This window comes from Orbicella faveolata, unplaced genomic scaffold (assembly GCF_042242905.1).
Source record: "Orbicella faveolata isolate gen_17 unplaced genomic scaffold, um_ofav_v1 contig_2, whole genome shotgun sequence".
Taxonomy (NCBI): domain Eukaryota; kingdom Metazoa; phylum Cnidaria; class Anthozoa; order Scleractinia; family Merulinidae; genus Orbicella; species Orbicella faveolata.
This window is the reverse complement of record NW_028301547.1, coordinates 14972306-14990000: the sequence shown is the minus strand read 5'-3', so window position 1 is coordinate 14990000 and position 17695 is coordinate 14972306. Positions and strand designations below refer to the sequence as shown.

The window sequence follows — 17695 nt, the reverse complement described above, 5'->3', positions numbered from 1 at the left end:
AGTTCAATTCTGGTCCATGGTTGTAAAAGCCAGGGTCCGAAATTTAACTTTTTTAGGCAGGCGCCAACTGGCGACTGAAATTTTTTTTTCAGTCGCCATAGCGAAAAATCTGGTCACCAAAAAGTGTCAATAAAATTTTTCCTTCGCAGCAAAACACAAACCAAAATTTTTGGTAGCCAGATGGAAAATTCTGGTCGCCAATATTTTTTTTAAGAATCAGGACGAAGAGAACACGTTTGGGGCCTTAGTGTCGATTTTTCCGCTAACGAATAAGATTAAATACAAACATGCTGATTATTTATACACCTACCACTGAAAAGCCACGACGAACGAATCGAATGCTGGCCATATACGCAGTTTCGTGTGACTTTCGTGTCAACTTTATACCTTTTCTTGTCTCTACCTTTTGGAGAAGAAATGTATCCGACTGAAAAACTGCCGTTTGGTTCTTTGCTCTGTGTTCAAAATGATTTTTCCTTTTGCGTTCTGTCAAGACCACCCATGAAAATTCGTCTTCCCATTGGGGGTAGAAACTTGTGTTTAGCTGACGACTTTTTGATTGGATGGTTTCCTTCCCCGTCCATATCGGCACATTTTTCCGTTATTGCCGGCAAAATATTTGCAGTGGATGACATACATCAGGAATCAAACCAGTGCTGAAATCATCTTTTGACCACTTTGACAGACGCCCAGAGAATATCTAAATCTTCAAGTAATCTCTCCGCGCATGTTCCGTCTCCACTTTGTAATAAATTACGGAAAGATTTCAGAACATCTTTGGACACCACATCGCCTGGATGAATATTCATGACCAAAGAACGCACAGCCTCTTGCGCCCGCAATACTTATGTTACGGGAAACCGCTAAAGAAACATGACAGCGAGGCTTCGCACTGATCGTGACTGTGAAACATTGTAGTAGATTTATAATAACAGGAAAATTGGTTTTATACTTCAAAAGCAGCGGAAAGGTAAAAAGCGACCAATTGGTAGGCGGCTTTGAATTTTATTTTAATCGATTTGGCTGAAAATCAAAGTTATTGTTTGTGTAATCATCGTGGCATGAAATAGTTAATCGCCCGCTGGCGACCAGTTGTGAAATTCTGGTCGCCAGTGCAAAATTTTTAGTCGCATTGGCGACCAGGAAAGCGCAATTTCGGACCCTGAAAAGCCAGTCTTTGGTCCAAGATTTCTCACAAACCTGCCATACAACCTGTGATGGAATTTTCACGGTTGATTTGTTGGCAGGGGTGATTCATGTAAATTTAAAAAATCTGTAAGACAGAATCTAACTGAGCTATTTTTGAAAATGGGCAAAATTTCGCATTTTCTTAGTTTGCCTAAAATCTGTCTTATAGATTTTTATTTTACTTTGCACGAATGTTTAATCAGGGCCAATTTCTAATTCCTGAAATTTTGGGGTGGGGTCCTACAGATAGATTTTGAGAAAAATGTCATTCATTAAACCTACTTAAGTGCTTCAGCGTCTCCTTAGGTACTAATGGTTGTTAGTTTTGGCCATTTGTTGACATAATTTTAAATATATTTAATTGTTCCAAACTTCATTTGAAAGATGGAGACCAGCTCTCGCTTTCATTTTGAGGCTAATAGCTTGGTTTTCCATAGGGTGATTCCAGAAAATATCCATACCCTCCCACGGACAGCATGAAAATTTTAAACCCCCTTGCCTTCGGGAATTCCAGAATGCTCTACCCCCCATGCCCCTGAATTCAAAAATCGTTAACACCTCCCCCCCAGAATTTCCAATTTTTTTCAGACCCTTTGGAATTCCTGTTTGACTGCCTAAGACTTGTAACGAATGCATTGGAAACTTACTCTTTTTTCCCCCTCCAAGAAAATTCTGCTCACAATGTTCAGTCAAGCAAACAAGCAACTCAAGTTTGTTATAAACAGTTAATAAAGTACACCATACCTCTCCCTTTTAAGTGTTATCTTTAAGTTGCTCACCATCAAATAAAACTTTTGGTTTTCAGTTCATTAGCTTCATATTTTCAGGAGAGTAGATCACACTGATACAGTTACCAGTAGAAGACAAGTATAAAGTTCACGATGTGCAGGCTGTGACCTGTCATATTGAAAATTGCGCTCACTGAGTAACTGTTGACCTCTTGCAATGCAGCCTACAAATGCTGCATTGCGAGTTTTTCGCATGCAACAAGATCGTCAATCAACAATTTTAGATTGGAAAGAAACAGACTTGTATCTATTGACTAATTCATGAACTTTAAGGCCTCTTCAATGTGGAGCTCACTGCACAACCCATCCGCTCACTCATCCGCATGAACACAAACACCTGCTTGATCGATCTTTATCCTGCTTCCGCAGTCAGTTTGTGCTTGGTTTACAAACTAGAAAAATTATCAGATCAGCAATTTCAAGGGAAGCTTTCAAGCTTTCACGGTCTTCCCCCTCTAGAAATTCAGAGCTGAAACCCCCATACGTTTAGAATTCCAAACTGCATCCCCCCCCCCCCCCCCGTGCCTTCCGAATTCCACTCCAAGAAACCCCCCTTCTCCCTCAGAATTCCAAGATGCCGCCCTTGGTATGGTATGGACATTTTCTGGAATCACCCATTTGGGCATGTGCAATTTAATACAAACTTTAGTAAGAGTACCCGTTTCTGTTTCTTTTGGTTTTCTTTTTCTCTTTCTTTCTTCTGTGGTTTTGTTATTCTTTTAGTCACCTCTGTTCTTCTTCGAAAGTTTTGACAGGATGGTCTACAAAAGTTGTCAAAATAGACTGAAAGTGTCCATGATAGATAAGTGTCAATTTTCTCTTTGGTTTTGAGAGGAAAATTTTGCGGGTTTATTGCGTTTACCTCCATCTGGCCAAATTAATCCTATCACACCCATTTAGATGCACTTTGAAAGGCCTCTTTCCAGTTCATCGGCTGCCTATCAAAAACCTCTGTCATGGACAGTGACGATGTCACAAGTACAAGGACTAAAAAGCTCTTTCAAAACTGGTTTATGAGTCAGTGAGAGTAAAATTGTTTTAAAAGAAATTTCACACTGTCCAATCACCTTCACTGACTATTTACAGGCAATGAAAGGAATAAACATGTTTTCAAGTTCTTTGCTTACGTACATTTTACAGATCACCAAGGATATCAAACAGAAAGTGAGAACAGCACCTCTTCACAGAAAGACATGAGTTCTTCTGGCAAAGATGTACTTGATGCTAAGTTTGGTATGGAGTTTTCTTTGTATGTATTTGACCCTGTTTAATCAGGACTCAGTAATAAAGAATGAAGGGGGAAACATTGCAGTTTAGTTGTTTAAAGTACCAGCTTAAATATGTGTAACTTAAACTTTACCATACCAGCCCAGCCCAATTGTCATACAATAGCTGACCGCCTGGCATGACAATAAAAAACTTACAGAAACTTTATAAAGGAATATTCAATTAAAGTCTTCTTAAAACCTGCCGAAGATCTTCAAAATCCTAAACATAATGAAGATCTTTGCAAGATCCTTTACAATCCCTAGTAAGGGTCGTAAAGACCACTGAACATCTTTATCAAGAATTTGGAAAATCCTTGAAACTTGTAGAGGATTTTGTTGCATGCAAGTGAATGATAGCGGTCAATAGTGGTCAATGTTTTTCAATAGATTAGATGTCCATTGTTCATGTTTTTGCAGGATCTGTACCTGTGTCTGCTGAGAAAGGTAAGGGAACATGTCCTGTCTATGATAATGGCAATGGAGAAAACATGCGACTTATCTGCACTGCAGGGTTCTTTGGAGAGCATCAAGCATTTATTGGTTGGCAGACCAGACAAGGACTTGGTTAAGGGGTGTGAGTGAAGCTTTATAATTTTGGAAGCAATTTGTAACTCATAATTATTTTTTCTTGCTTTTGCAGGATCTGTACAAGAGTCTAGTGAGAGAGGTAAGGGTGCATGTCCCGTGATAATGGGATTAAAGAAGACATGTGACTAGTCTGCAGTGTGAAGCATTAAGTATTTATTAGTGAGCAGGCCAAAAAAGAGAAATTGACCGAGAGGTGGGACTGGAGTGAAGCTTATTATAAGTAATAGTGCAAATTATGTGCAAGTCAATTATGCACAATTTTGTTGGTACACTTTAAAGAGTCTTTTTCTTTCTTTACCTTTCGTTCTAATGTCCTGTAATAAATTCAATACCGTCAAAGGAAATAGCCTCCTACATAGATACTCTTTGGTTTCATCATGCAATCTTTGCCATCACATGGTCATGTGATTGATCCCGTGACTATGTTACCCACCAAAATGACGTCCTGTCAGTATTGCGTAAGAAAACCCAGTGGGTGTTTAGTAGGTACATGCTGAAGTCTCTGTCAAATTTAATGCAATGACTCCACCGCTTGATTACGAAAAGTGCCTGCCCACGAACGTCTGCTGAAACAAACAGCACATTCCTTTCCCTTTGTTTGTTGATTGATCAGCTGGAGATAATGTGGAAATAACTTTAGAGCCTTAGTATTTTGCTCTTATGTATTGTAATTTAGTGGTTTAAGTAGGAAATAAGGTATTTAATTGTGTATGTAATTGAATAATTAAAAATTAAACAACAACAAAAAAAACTTTAGAGCCAATCGGCGCAAAGTCATTGTGTGATAAAAAGCCAATCGTGTAAAACTGAATAGGTTCCCTTGGGGCGATAACCACAATGCGTAATGGTAGATGTCACGTTGGCAACGCTGCAATTTTTTTCAATCCAGTCTAAGTTTTTAGATTTACGAACCCTTCATCTTTTTCGCCACAAAATACACTGATAGTTTGTCGAGCAGGACTTAAACATGATATTGTTAATGTCTCACATTTTCATTGAAAGGCCACGCTAGTATTTTGCTGTCTTGGGATCATTTCTCAATTTTCAAGTGGACTTCCCGCAGATATAGCCAAACAATGCAAAATGTCTACGTATGAACACGTCCATCTCTTTCTTCCCAAAACAGTCTGCATCTTCTTGCTGATAAGGCTCCAAATCAATGATTTCATCGCAGTAATGTCCAAACACTCCTTGAAAAGGCCATGCTCGTATCCGTTGAAGTTTCTGGCAAATTTTCTCAGGGTCCAAAGTTCACCGCCTTGATCGGGAAGTGCGCTGTGATTGGGCTACGTGAATAGCCCTGTGTTTCAGCACACGTTCATGGGGGAGGAAGATTGTGTGACGAACTCAATGAACGTCTGGAGGCTAGAGACGAAACTGCAACTGCCTAATTACATTTTGTCAAGGGGTCATTTACTAAAACTTACCAAGTCCAGAAGTGTTGTCCTTGTAACGAGAGATAACGGTAAAATGTTGTCTTTAACGGCGCACAAACAGCGCTAACTGTTACATTGCGAAACTGACCGCAAGACGCATAAATTACAAGACTGCATCTTAAATGCCGCATATGTGCACGTGCACTTACGAAAATAACAACAATCATAATAACACTTAATTACGGGCATGCATAGTTCGTCACATCTTGCCCTTTAAAGGAAAGCTAAAGTCATCACTCATAAGGATATTGTTCTTACTAAACGTCCAATTAAGACATGACATAGTCCTTGAAATAGCCAGGAGGGTTTCTCCGTCTTGTGGACCTTCTGATCTCCTGCTCTCCAGATGAGCCCGGTGCTGGCGTAGGTTCAGCTACGAAGGGCAACGACGCAGGTGTGGCCACAGGGACCGGGGCCACGGGTTCAGTCATAGGGGTCTGTGTCACAGGTTCAGGCGAAGGGAGCGGCACAGTGGACTCAGCAGCAACCTCTTCAAACTGCTGTGAAGAAGGCTCATAGTCGTTCAGCGGCATTTCTTGCTCATTGGCACGCCAGATATCTTTCCGATTTCGACGACGAACTTCCCCGTCGACTTGGACATCATAGGATCTGGGAGCTACTTCTCTCAAACATATACCTCGTTTCCAGGTACCCCGCGGGGAACGAACACGAACCGCTTCACCAGGTTTAAGTGGAGCAAGAGAGCGCTTGCCACGATTGTAGAATTTCTTCTGCTTCTCCTTCTGGGCGCGTAGCTTTTTAGCGTCAGTGGTAAGGTTAAATCTTGGTCTAAGAAGAGCTTCAGTGGCCGGCAGTAACGTCTTACAACGACGTCCAAAGAAACGTTGGGCTGGACTATTATCCAGTCCCTCGCTTGGAGTATTGCGCCAATCAAGAAGTGCTTGAAATTCACTGACACCAGCTGCCCAGCATTTCGTAGAGAGGCGTTTGACGGTGCGAACTGCGTTCTCGGCCTTACCATTGCTCTGGGGATAGCGGGGACGTGAAGTGACATGTTGGAAGTTCCACTGACTGGCAAATTTTGAGAACACTGACGACGCAAAGCACGGCCCATTGTCAGTGACTACGGAATCTGGCACCCCGTATCGGCTGAACATGGCCATTAGACTTCTGATTACAGCTTTGGAGTTTTCCGCGGAGACAGAATCGACCTCAATGAAGTTGCTGAAGTAATCACTCACAACTAGGAGGACTCGACCGGAGACATAGCAAAGGTCAGCACCTACTTTGGCCCAAGGACGCGGGCAAACATCATGCTGAAGGATGGGTTCCCGAACTTGTGAGTCGCGATGGGTGAGGCAAACATCACACTGACTAACAAAATCTTTCATTTGCGAGCTCATCCCGGGCCAGAACATGCATTCGCGCAGACGACGAAGGCAACCACCAAGACCGATGTGACTTGAATGAGCCAAAGACATAATTTCTTTCCTCAGGGCACTGGGAACAAATAGACGAGAACCACGGAAAATCAAGTGTCCTTGGACAGTCAGTTCCCCACGAAACTGGAAGAAAGGACGGAGGGCAGGATCGCAATCGCGGATATCGTCTGGCCAGCCTTTCAAAATCGCCTGGCTGAGAGTTTTACAGACTTGATCTTGGGAGGATTCTTTCTCAATCCGCGCCAGTCGAGATGGAGAAACACGCAGGGTCTCGAGGTGATCCACAAGCTCCAGGGACTTCACTTCCTCACAGGACACCGTTTCGTCAAGGTATGCGCGACTCAGGGTGTCTGCGATATACATGAGGGGTCCTTTCTTGTACTTGACGTCAAGATTGTAACGCTGAAGTCGAAGAAGCATCCGTTGCAGCCTTGCAGGTGCGTCACAGAGACTCTTCTTAAAGATCTCCTCCAAGGGCTTGTGGTCTGTTTCCACGTGGATAACGTCGCGCCCAAAAATATACTCGTCAAATTTCTCGCAAGCAAACACAATAGCGAGGAGCTCTTTCTCAATTTGAGCGTATCTGGTCCCAGTTTGGGTTAGGGCTCTCGACGAAAAGCTTACTGGCTGCTGTAACTGAAGTAGGGCAGCTCCTAGCCCCGTATCAGAAGTGTCACATTGAAGGGTGACCTCATCGTTTAGGCTGTAGTAACGTAGGACTGGGGCCTGGGTGATGGCCGTTTTGATGTCATTCCACGCTTTCTCCTGAGAATCTGACCAAATCTACTCAGCGTTCTTCACAGTCAACTGGCGAAGTGGGTGAGACATTTCTTACAGGCGAGGAAGAAATTTAGCCAAGTACTGAACAGTTCCATTGAAGCGAAGTAAACCCTTTACATCAGTGGGGCGAGGCATTTCAAGAACGGCGCGCACCTTGTCGGGGTGAACCTTCAAGCCCGAATTAGTTGCGTAGTGACCTATCAACGGGACTTCTTCTAAGCACAGTTGAAGTTTCTCCACCGCAAGCTTGACTCCACGCTGGGCACACCGCTGTAGAAAAGCGACAAGGCTTTTGTTGTGATCACAGACAGCTTCCTCATATGTGTCACCAAAACCAGCCACCACAAAATCATCTGCCACAACTTCTGTGCCGGTGAGACCCTCGATCAGTTCACGCATTCGCCGCTGAAAGACCTCAGGGGCGGAACTTATGCCAAACGGTATCCTACACCAAGGATACCGACCAAAGGGAGTATGAAACGTGGTGAGATAAGATTCCTCGTTCAACTTTACGTGCCAAAACACATTTTTGGCGTCAAGGACTGTAAACACTTTAGCACCATGAAGACGAGTAGCAATATATTCGATAGTGGGCATGGGATAGTTCTCACGAAAAACTGCTTTATTCAGATCCTTTGGGTCGAGGCATATGCGAATTTTCCCATTCTTTTTGGGGACAGCCAACATAGAGGAGATCCAGGGTGTAGGTTTCGTGACCGGTACGATGACTCCAGAACTATGCAGCTCATCAAGGGTTTCTTTGATTTTAGCGCGAAGAGCAACCTGACCTCGTCGGGGAGCGTGCTGAACAGGCTTTGCTGATTCGTCGAGCCTGATGTGGTATTCGCCTTCCAGCACACCAAGCCCATCGTCAAAAACATCAGGAAACATCTCAACGACTTGCTCTTTGGTAAGAATTTTAGAGCTAGAAACTGCGTCTTCAACAGAGAAAACTTCACCACCACTGGTATCAGGCTGTCTAATAGTGTCCGAGTCTTTGATTTCGACTACGCCCATTCCTTCGCATGCGGATTTGCCTAGAATTGGACGGCAACGCTTGCTCTCCACCAGACGACACAACAGAAGACACGTAAAAGACCCACGCTGTACTTGGATCTTTACTGTTCCCAGAACCGAAATGCTTCCACCATCATAAGACACAATTGACGACTTCACTGGGTTAACATTCTCAAGGCGGTGGTCGCCAGTTGCCATCTTGTAGATATGAACCGGTAAAACATTGCAACGGGCCCCAGTGTCGATCTCAAAGCGTATGAAGTTCCCGCTTGCAACTTTTAGCGTCACGAGGTTCGAGTCGGAGCTCTGACTCGCCGAGACTTTGAACACCTGGAAAACGGGATACTCCTCCTCTTCCTCTACCATTGAGACTTGTTTGGAGTTAGAATTCAAACTGCATTTCTTTGCAAAGTGGTTATCCTTTCCGCACTTATGACACTTCTTTCCCCAAGCAGGGTAAGCCTCGCGTTTTCCGTCATGCTTTCTTCCACAGAAGCGGCAAGGATATCGCAGCGGCTTTGCAGGAACAGTCGGCGGTTTTTCTTCTTCGTTTTCTTTGACCACGTGGACGTTAGCAGCGTTCACCAAGTTGAGATCGCCCACCGACTTGATTTGAGCTTGAGACATTTCCGCGGCGCGGCAAGTTTCTAATGTCTTCTTAAGATCGAGTTCGGGTTCCCGCAAAAGCCTCTCCCTGACTTTGTTGTCGGCAATGCCAAAAACAATCCTGTCTCTAAGAATATCATCTGGTGTAATGGCATCAAAAGAACATTTATCCGCAATATGGCGTAGTGCAGTTACGTACCGGTCAAAGGATTCACCAGGCTCTTGTTGTCGCAAATTAAAACGATAACGCTCAAACGGAACATTCTTTCTTGGGTTAGAGTAATTGTCGAATCGCTCGGTGACAGCATCGATGTTCTTTTTCTCCGTAGCGGTTAAATTCCATGTTTTAAGGACTTTCCTTGCTTCAGGACCTATCGCTGTGAGGAACGTGGCAACTTGAACCTTGCCATCTTCTTTGTTGACTTTAGCCGCTACACTGTAGTGAAGCCACATTTCCTTCCATTCATTCCATTTCTCAGCGACGTTGGAGTCATTAATATCGAGAGCATGAGGCGCAGGCAACGACTGAAGATAAGCCATTGGAGATCAAGCCACTCCTGACACCATGTAACGAGAGATAACGGTAAAATGTTGTCTTTAATGGCGCATAAACAGCGCTAGCCGTTACATTGCGAAACTGACCGCAAAACGCATAAATTACAAGACTGCATCTTAAATGCCGCATATGTGCACGTGCACTTACGAAAATAACAACAATCATAATAACACGTAATTACGGGTATGCATAGTTCGTCACAGTCCTTGTAAAGTTCATCACCTCGGAACATCAACCCAACATTTTAGGGTAAGAGAGATTAATACTAATTGCCAATAATAACGTTTGCAAGAAACAAGAGTGAAGAAAAAGAGGAATAAGGAAGATTATGTGTCAAAAAGCTACATAACTATGGAAAGAGCCCCTTATTAATTTTCCTTAGAGTTTCCTTCAAAGTGTAATAGACCAATTTCGATGTATTAAAATTCAGCTTAACACAATAGACCTCAGCACGAGGCTCTGGGGAATAAATCCCACAAACTCTGTAGTTATTCTTCAGAGCCTCGTACTGAGGTCTATTGTTTTAGGCTGAATTTTGGTATATCGAAATTAGTCTATTACCGGTAATCACGCTCTCCTGTCTCAGTTAGGAGTGGTGCAATCCCCATAGAGTACCTACCGTACCTTGCACTGGATATACAGTCCAGCAAAGGAAGGAATTCTCTTGGTAGAACTCTAGGAGTGGATGATTCAACCTTGAGTGGCATTGACAAAGACCACGATGAAGATTATGAGCGTTGTTACAAGATGTTAAAACGTTGGCATCAGCAAAGTGGCACTGCTCTATTTAAAGACCTTGCAGAAGCCTTAAAGGAGTGTGATCTGTGCGATATTGCGACACAATACTGTTATGAGGAAAATGATCTACCAACGCAGAAAAATCAGGTGGTATCAGGTAAGCCTACAGTGATTCAGAGTCTGTATTGAGAAAAATGAGCTCTCTTCTCCTTATACCAGAATGATATGCTTAAATTGTGTGGAGCAACTAGTTTTTTGCTGTTATATAATGCTGCGTTTCTTTGTCTTGACACTGACTTTGATAAATTCTTTTAACCCATGTACAGTTTTTTTCCTTGGGAAAGTTGCTCAATACACTCTTTTTCCCTTAAGAGTATTGTTTTTTTCTGGTCTAGGCTGAATACTCTTATTTTAGGCTGAAAAATTCTTGTGAATATTCTTGGATTACAGTTAAAGGAATACCAAGTGAACTATACCTATAGAATGTCAGATTTGCTGTCCTACCATGATTTTGATGAGACTGAAGTAATTTTGGAGTTATTGCTGGGTTTTGGTGTTTTCTAGCTACAATGGGCGACAAAAGTGTTGAGACGCTTGGCAGTAAAACTCGATTTTTTAGTGACTTGGAAACATTTCCCCCCTTCCCCTCCAAACAATGTTGATTTCTCTATTTCTTAGACAGCACAGACCACAGCGCCTACACAACATTGAATTGTGGGGCCAGGGGTATCAGAGAATTAACGCTAGATGCAAATAAAATAGAATAAGAGCCTTATTAAGAGGTTGAATATCGAAAAGCGCTATTTTCTTAACGTGTCTCAACTACTTTTGTCGCGCAATGTAGTTTTACCGTTTAGAGAAAGGAAAACTTGAAATACGGTTTAGTTAAAAACATTAATTGCATATAGTATATACAAATTTTCAACACACCATTAGAACACAGCCCTTTCTTCTAAAAATATTCTTAAATTTCAGGCTCAATATTCTTGTAAAATAAATTCTTGTAAAAAGAGAAAAAGATTAGTTTTTTTGGAAGGGTTTCTGGTCTTGGCATGAGACTGATGAAGTTACCTATAACAATTTTTGAGTTATTTTTTTTTGTAAAAAAAATACCTCTTAGTCGGCGCGTCGGGTATGTTATGGACGGGTCAATGGATGAGTGAGTGAGAGATGTATGTATGTCACACCAATCAGATTGGATCTACTATAAACAGCCAATCAAATTTCTTGTTGTAAAGGTAAATGGTATGTGAGAAGATTTGATCCCTATAGAGTTCAGAACGGCCATTTTTATTCTTCTATAAAAGAGGAGGAAGTATTCATATACTGGGTTTACTTCGACATTTTCTGTGGTTTAGGCTGAGGATTTTATGAACGAGATGAGCCTTGAGGTTTGAAACAGTTCGTGAGTTAGCAGTATGCAAATGGACGGGATATTTTCATTTTTAGTTACAAAGGTAACTTGATACTTTTGTTTTTCACAAGGAGTAAATTCAATTAGAGGTCTCGAATCGTCGCTTCTCGTTCTTAGGACATGTTTTAGAGGAGACGAGACTATTTAGATTTAAAACAGTCCTAACGTTTACAATAGTAAGTGCAGGTAACGATTGTTTTGTTCTTGTTGCATGCAAATATAACGAGATATTTTTATTTTTTAGTTACAAAGTGTAATTTGACACTCGTGTTTTTTACAAGGGAGTAAATTCAATTAGAGCTGACGAATCGTCACCACTCTTTCCCACGAGATGTTTGCTATCTTTAGTTACAAATGGTAACTTAACACTTTTGTTTTTATATGGGAGTAAATTCAATTAGAGCTGACAAGTTATCGGCTATTGTTTCCAGGATATTAAACAAAAAAGAAGCTTTCATTTCTGGACGGTTTTTACGTCTCTGCAGTAGCAGTTTAATAGTTTTATTTGATGACATTCATTTCAGTCCGATATTTTTAAAGTTAAAAAGTATGAAAACTGTTCAAATGTTCTTTGAATACTGCGTGGCACCAAGTTAAAGTGCAATTTAATTAAATCAGACTTTCAACGGGTCAGAGCGGTTTTTTTTCTCCTTCTTTCTATTTTCGGTGAAGTTGTGTTGTGTTGTGTAAAAAGGGTAAACTTACGACTTGTATAAAATGCGAAGAAGTCTCTTAATTGGCTTGAGTATTTTTGAGCAAAAATTCCTCTTGGAGGTTGGAAGGGCTATGTGATCGGTGAGTGAGGGAGTTATGCACGTGCGCGTGTCGCACCAATCACAGTGCGGGTTGTATCAAAGAACGAATCAAATTGCCTGTTAGAAAATAAGATGGTATCTACATTATGGTTACCGTATACCTTCAGATCGGCAATTTTCTTCAAATTTGGATTTTTGGGTCAAAGTAATGGTCGAAAAGTAATCTCTAATTTCTGGAAAAAAAAATTAAAAAAAACAACTAAATATTGGCGGAGAAATGGAGGTTTTACGTTATGGCCGGAAGTAAAAGTTCCCTCTTGATTGACAGCCCTACAATGCGTATGCAATCAACCGAGACGACTTTGGCGGGAATATCGCCTATATGGATACCACGAATTGGCTGGCTACTCACCTCTACTCAGTTGATCAGCATTGTTAATCCAAGCATTTTTCGTATTAGGTGTAATTCAGTATTAAGTTATAAGTAAACATGGACCACGGAAAACTCCGTGGACCAGTTCGAAAAAGCGAAAACAGCGAAGAACGAATGAAAATACATCTCTGAGTGACGAAGCGAAAATTGGCCTCGCGGATAAAGCTATGGCTATCGTGTCAAGCGGGCAAAAAGATCGAGTCAATAGAAGAGAAAGGTTCTGTAAAAATTTGGGAACTTGACAGCGATTACAGCAATTTTTACAGTGACTCTTCTGTTGAGTCCGATACCGATGAATCGTCGGACTCATTGAGATCCACTGGAATATTATCCATGCACATTTGCTCCGCCGCGCTTTCGTTTGTTTGTTTTTTTCGCCCAGCCACTCTATCGTTCGTATCCTTTTTCGTCTTCCCCATTTTGCCAGACCAGCTTCAAGAAAAACCGAGCCACAGAAGAATTATCTCTCCGCCTAGAGCGCATTGCGAAAAACAAGGGTGTTTAGGAGATTCGCGCGTAAATTTCACCGCGAGAAAAAACTTTCCAAACGCTGATTGGCTCAGTGACCTGAAAACCCTGTTGAAGGCGTTTGTGAGCGCAGTTTGTTTGCGAAGCAAGAGATTTTTCTTAGCGCTGTTTTCTCGAATAAATTTTTTCGCTTGAAGCACACACTTTAAAGAGTTACAACTCAAAGGGAATTTCTTCGATTGCCCTCAAATTTGGACAGTAGCTGGATTAACATATAATAACCAAAAAAGTGTCTGCGAATTGTTTATTTCGAAACATTTTTTCTCCGAGAGCGATTTTTGTACGATCACGTCACATTTTTTTAAATCCTATTTCGAAAATGTTTTCTTGCAATTAAATATGGCAAAACGCAGACACGCTTTTTTAGCGCTTTTTGTCCTTAAACCGGAGGAAAAAATAAATTAACGTAGGGGCCAAACCACCCCCCAAATGTTTCGTCAGTTCTTGGGTATTTCACATTATTTCGCATTACTTAAAAAGTATTGACTCTTTCTACACCAAACTTGGCAGATGAGCAGGAGACCTATTGCCAATTATATTTACGTGAAAAATGTCAGTAAATGTCAAAGTTGTGACGTCACAGTGATGACGTCATGTTTTTACCCCTTTTGAAGTTTTTAATATGCATATTTTTTACAATGTGTTCAAAAGAGCACATCAAAGGGAGTTGAAACCTGAAAAAATTTTGTCCATATCACAAAAATTAAATGAAATATGGCATTTTTAATCGCGAAAAATAACTCTGCAAAATATGGGGTCCCCTCCTTAAGAAAAATCCCCAAATTGGAGCCATAATTTTGTTCCAGCAAATGCAGCTATGTTGCACATGTGATGTGCCAGATGACTAAAGCAAAAATAAAGAAGAAAATCGGAATAAAAAATTATCTCTCTAGTGTTATTGCGTTAAAATTAGTTTTGTTACGTCATAGCCTGTGACGTCACCCGTTTTTTTACTGTTAATACCATCTTAACAAAGCCGAAAATCAAATTTCTAAAACCATGCGATTTTTGACAACATCAAGCTTTCTATTCTTTTAGATTATTAGCCTTTCTTGAGAAAAACTGAAAAAAATAAACCAGGGAGACTGACTTAAGAAGGACAGTATGGTTAAGCAAATTCCGGGGGGGACAGCAAAAAATCATCATAGCAAAAAACGGTTTCCGGCATTTTACTCCTCAAGTCAAGGCCTTTCCAACGGCATAATCTTTTTATCAGATTTTACAAAAAATTATAGCACGTTTTGGTGACGTCATCAATTATGACGTCATAATCTGACATTTTGTCACAACTTCCAAATTAAAATAAACTGGAGAACAAAGAAAGCTAATCTGCCAAACTTGGTTCAGAAATATATAAACCAAGCAAATATAGCTTTCATGAAACATTAGCGGGGTGGTTTCGCCCTTACGATATTGGCAAAAAACAAAATTCGCTTTGACTTGTAGCTTCCAAAAGGTGATTAGGACGCTCGTATTTAGTGGTCCTGAAAAAATCGGCAATTCTTTTCGTTTCAAAATTCTTGGTATAGTTTGATAGCCAGCTCTATAAGCTTTAATTTGATATAGGGGTTTAGGTATCTACCGCTTAAACCGGACGCGCTACATCGCTTGGACGCGAAACACCCCTGAAGGTATACGGTAACCTTAATCTGGAGACGTGTCAGATTACTGTAGTTTGTTCAGTCAAAAATTTTGTGGCTTACTATTTAACTATCTTACCATGACCGATGTAACATCCCATGTACATCATAAATTTCCAGTTTCTTTCTTGCTGTACATCGCAACCAAAAAAACTTGTCAAATTAACCAAATCATTACTGTAAACAGTTCCATGAATGCTCCCATCTCCGACACTTCACACAAAAAAATAACTCTTGCACTCCATGCGTGCCTATGTTCTCCAATTGAAGTGGTATCCAAGCTATCGAACTGTCTTTCTTTTTCTCAAAATGTTCAGGTTATTTATTGTATATTTATTTTCGTTTGTTGATTTATTTGTTTGTGTATTTTGCTTTAAGGAAAATTAAAGGCTGGACGTGTAAGCAAAGACGATCTAAGTCGTATTGCTCATGCTGTAAAACAAAGTCGTAAAAGACTGGGCAGAGCGCTTGGTGTATCAGATGATCAAATCGACACAGAAGTCGAAGAACACCGGTCGGATATTTACGAACAGTCCTACCAGATATTACTAAAATGGGTTCAGAAAAAAGGAAATCAAGCTACTTACGATGCGCTTGCACAAGCTCTGCTTGACCGGACTGTTATGATGAAGAGTGTTATGGAGAAATATTGTCTTGCTCAATAAAGAACAAATACAAATAACATAGTGGACATAGTGGCCGTCTCTTAATATTGCCTGAAGAGTGCAAAAGGAAACAGAGTTGGCAAATTGCTAAGTAAGAGAGAGTAATAATCAGTCAGGAAGAGGAAAAGATCCATACCTAAGTATAAGGAAACTCAGAAAGTGACTGTCGTTCTAGAGTTAGGCATAATGGAAGGACCCTGTGTACAATTTTACAATACTTGTCTTAAATAAACTACATCTCATTAAAGTACGAAAGTTAAGCTAGGTTAGCAAATATAATAATTGGTCGATCTATACACGAGTGTAATAGATTTTAAATTTCGAAGAATCTTGTTATTCTTGCTCTTCATTTCTCAAGGTAAACATTTAGAGTTTATCCGTTTTTTTTTATTATTATTATTGAAACTCAACCAGTGAGAATATTATATTCTGGAAAACTCATCAATTTTCTACATGAAAAACATTTCATGAAAATTAGATGTCTTTTCTACTACTAACTAGACATCAATAGCAATAACATTTGTAATTACCTAGGATAGTACAATAAATAACGTGAAAAATGTTGCAAATGGATTGCTTTCAAGAACTTACTGTGAAGTGTCAACAAGATTTATAGGTTTATTCTTCTTTATAATCCATCAAGTATTTTCGCTCGCGCGATTGGTCTAAACACGTCACGTGACCAAATATTCCCCAGCTAAAACTGAGGAATATCCAAGACTAATTAACAATTAGATTATGAGCTCGAGATTTCTATGAGGTGATAGTTTATGAGGCCGAAGGCCGAATCAACTATCGCCTCATAGAGATCGAGAGTGAATAATCTAATTGTTTTAGCAGTGCTGGAAATAATTTTTCTTCTTTAACAGGACATGTGTCCTTTCAAATCTTCATTTTGGTCGGACATCTTGTCAATTTGACTGGACATTGATTTGCATAATTAATTTGCATAATTAATTAGCATAAAATTTATCAGCATACTGTAAAGATTTTCAATACAAATCATTCAAAACTGCATTTAAATTTGATTTATTTATCATTTTTTATTCACTAGATGACTTTATCTACTTGATGACTGCACCGATCTCTCCTGGTTAATTCCTGATTATATGTTCTTCAAGCAAACCTAGTTTTCTATTGAATGCCACCATTAAAGCAGGAGCCCATCACTGGGAGTGTGCAACTACCCCAATTATTCTTGTCCTGGCATTTTCATAGACCGATCTATTTTTAGTTTGAATTTACCACAGATTCAGACCCCTGCAGGAACCTCAGTGACCAATCACAAGCACGAACTTTATAATTTCACAGGAGGATTAGGTCGACATGTCCACCTGAGACCGCCATTTATTTCCTTACCGATGTGCGCTCATATAGACCGGAAATGACTTTTTTCCTGGGAAAAGAAGCCTTAAAATAGACCGGTCTGTAAAAATACCGCGACATAGGCTTAGTATAGGAGTTGCAGGCTCCTAGTGATGGGCTTCTGACCAAAGTTGACTCTGGGGTCCAAACATGAAGTGCTAACAGCATATCGCAATGCACGTAATGCATAATAGGGCGATTTCTGAAGAGTACTTTATTTGGCAAGTACAGGAAAGATGAACACTTCTGCTTTATGATATGGCAGAAGCCCATAATGGGCTCCTGGATATGGCTCAAACTGTCAGAGTCAAGGGCCCAAAATTAAAAAAAATTATTGAGTGGCCATTTGGCGACTAAGTGATAAAAATCAAGTAGAAATTTTATTCAGAAAAGAACTCAATGCATGAAATCTGTAAAGAAAAAATTTCCAAGACTTTTTTGGCCGCTAATTTTGTGTACGTAGCTAATGTAATGTCAGTGAAGAATTCATGCATTACAAGAGACACAATCGGTAGGCATACATGACG

General features: G+C 40.5%; 1 protein-coding gene across 6 annotated transcripts in view; it reads left to right on the top strand.

Annotated features, from left to right (window-relative positions):
* Positions 1-16389, top strand: part of LOC110047308 (uncharacterized) — a 29388-nt gene extending 12999 nt beyond the window's left edge. For 2 of the 6 annotated variants that reach the window (XR_016207271.1, XR_016207268.1), the window contains 4 exons: positions 3117-3209; positions 3662-3688; positions 3885-3911; positions 10217-10297. Coding sequence is in view for 2 of the 6 variants with exons in the window: in XM_089289813.1 (XP_089145939.1) it covers positions 3170-3209; positions 3662-3688; positions 3885-3911; positions 10217-10525; positions 15517-15803 (690 nt within the window). In the remaining 4 variants the exon portion in view is untranslated. Of the gene's footprint in view, positions 1-3116; positions 3210-3661; positions 3912-10216; positions 10526-15516 lie in introns of those variants that run through there. The other 4 variants (XM_089289813.1, XM_089289814.1, XR_016207269.1 and 1 more) reach the window with 4 other exon arrangements.
* The last annotated feature ends 1306 nt before the right edge of the window (positions 16390-17695 follow it).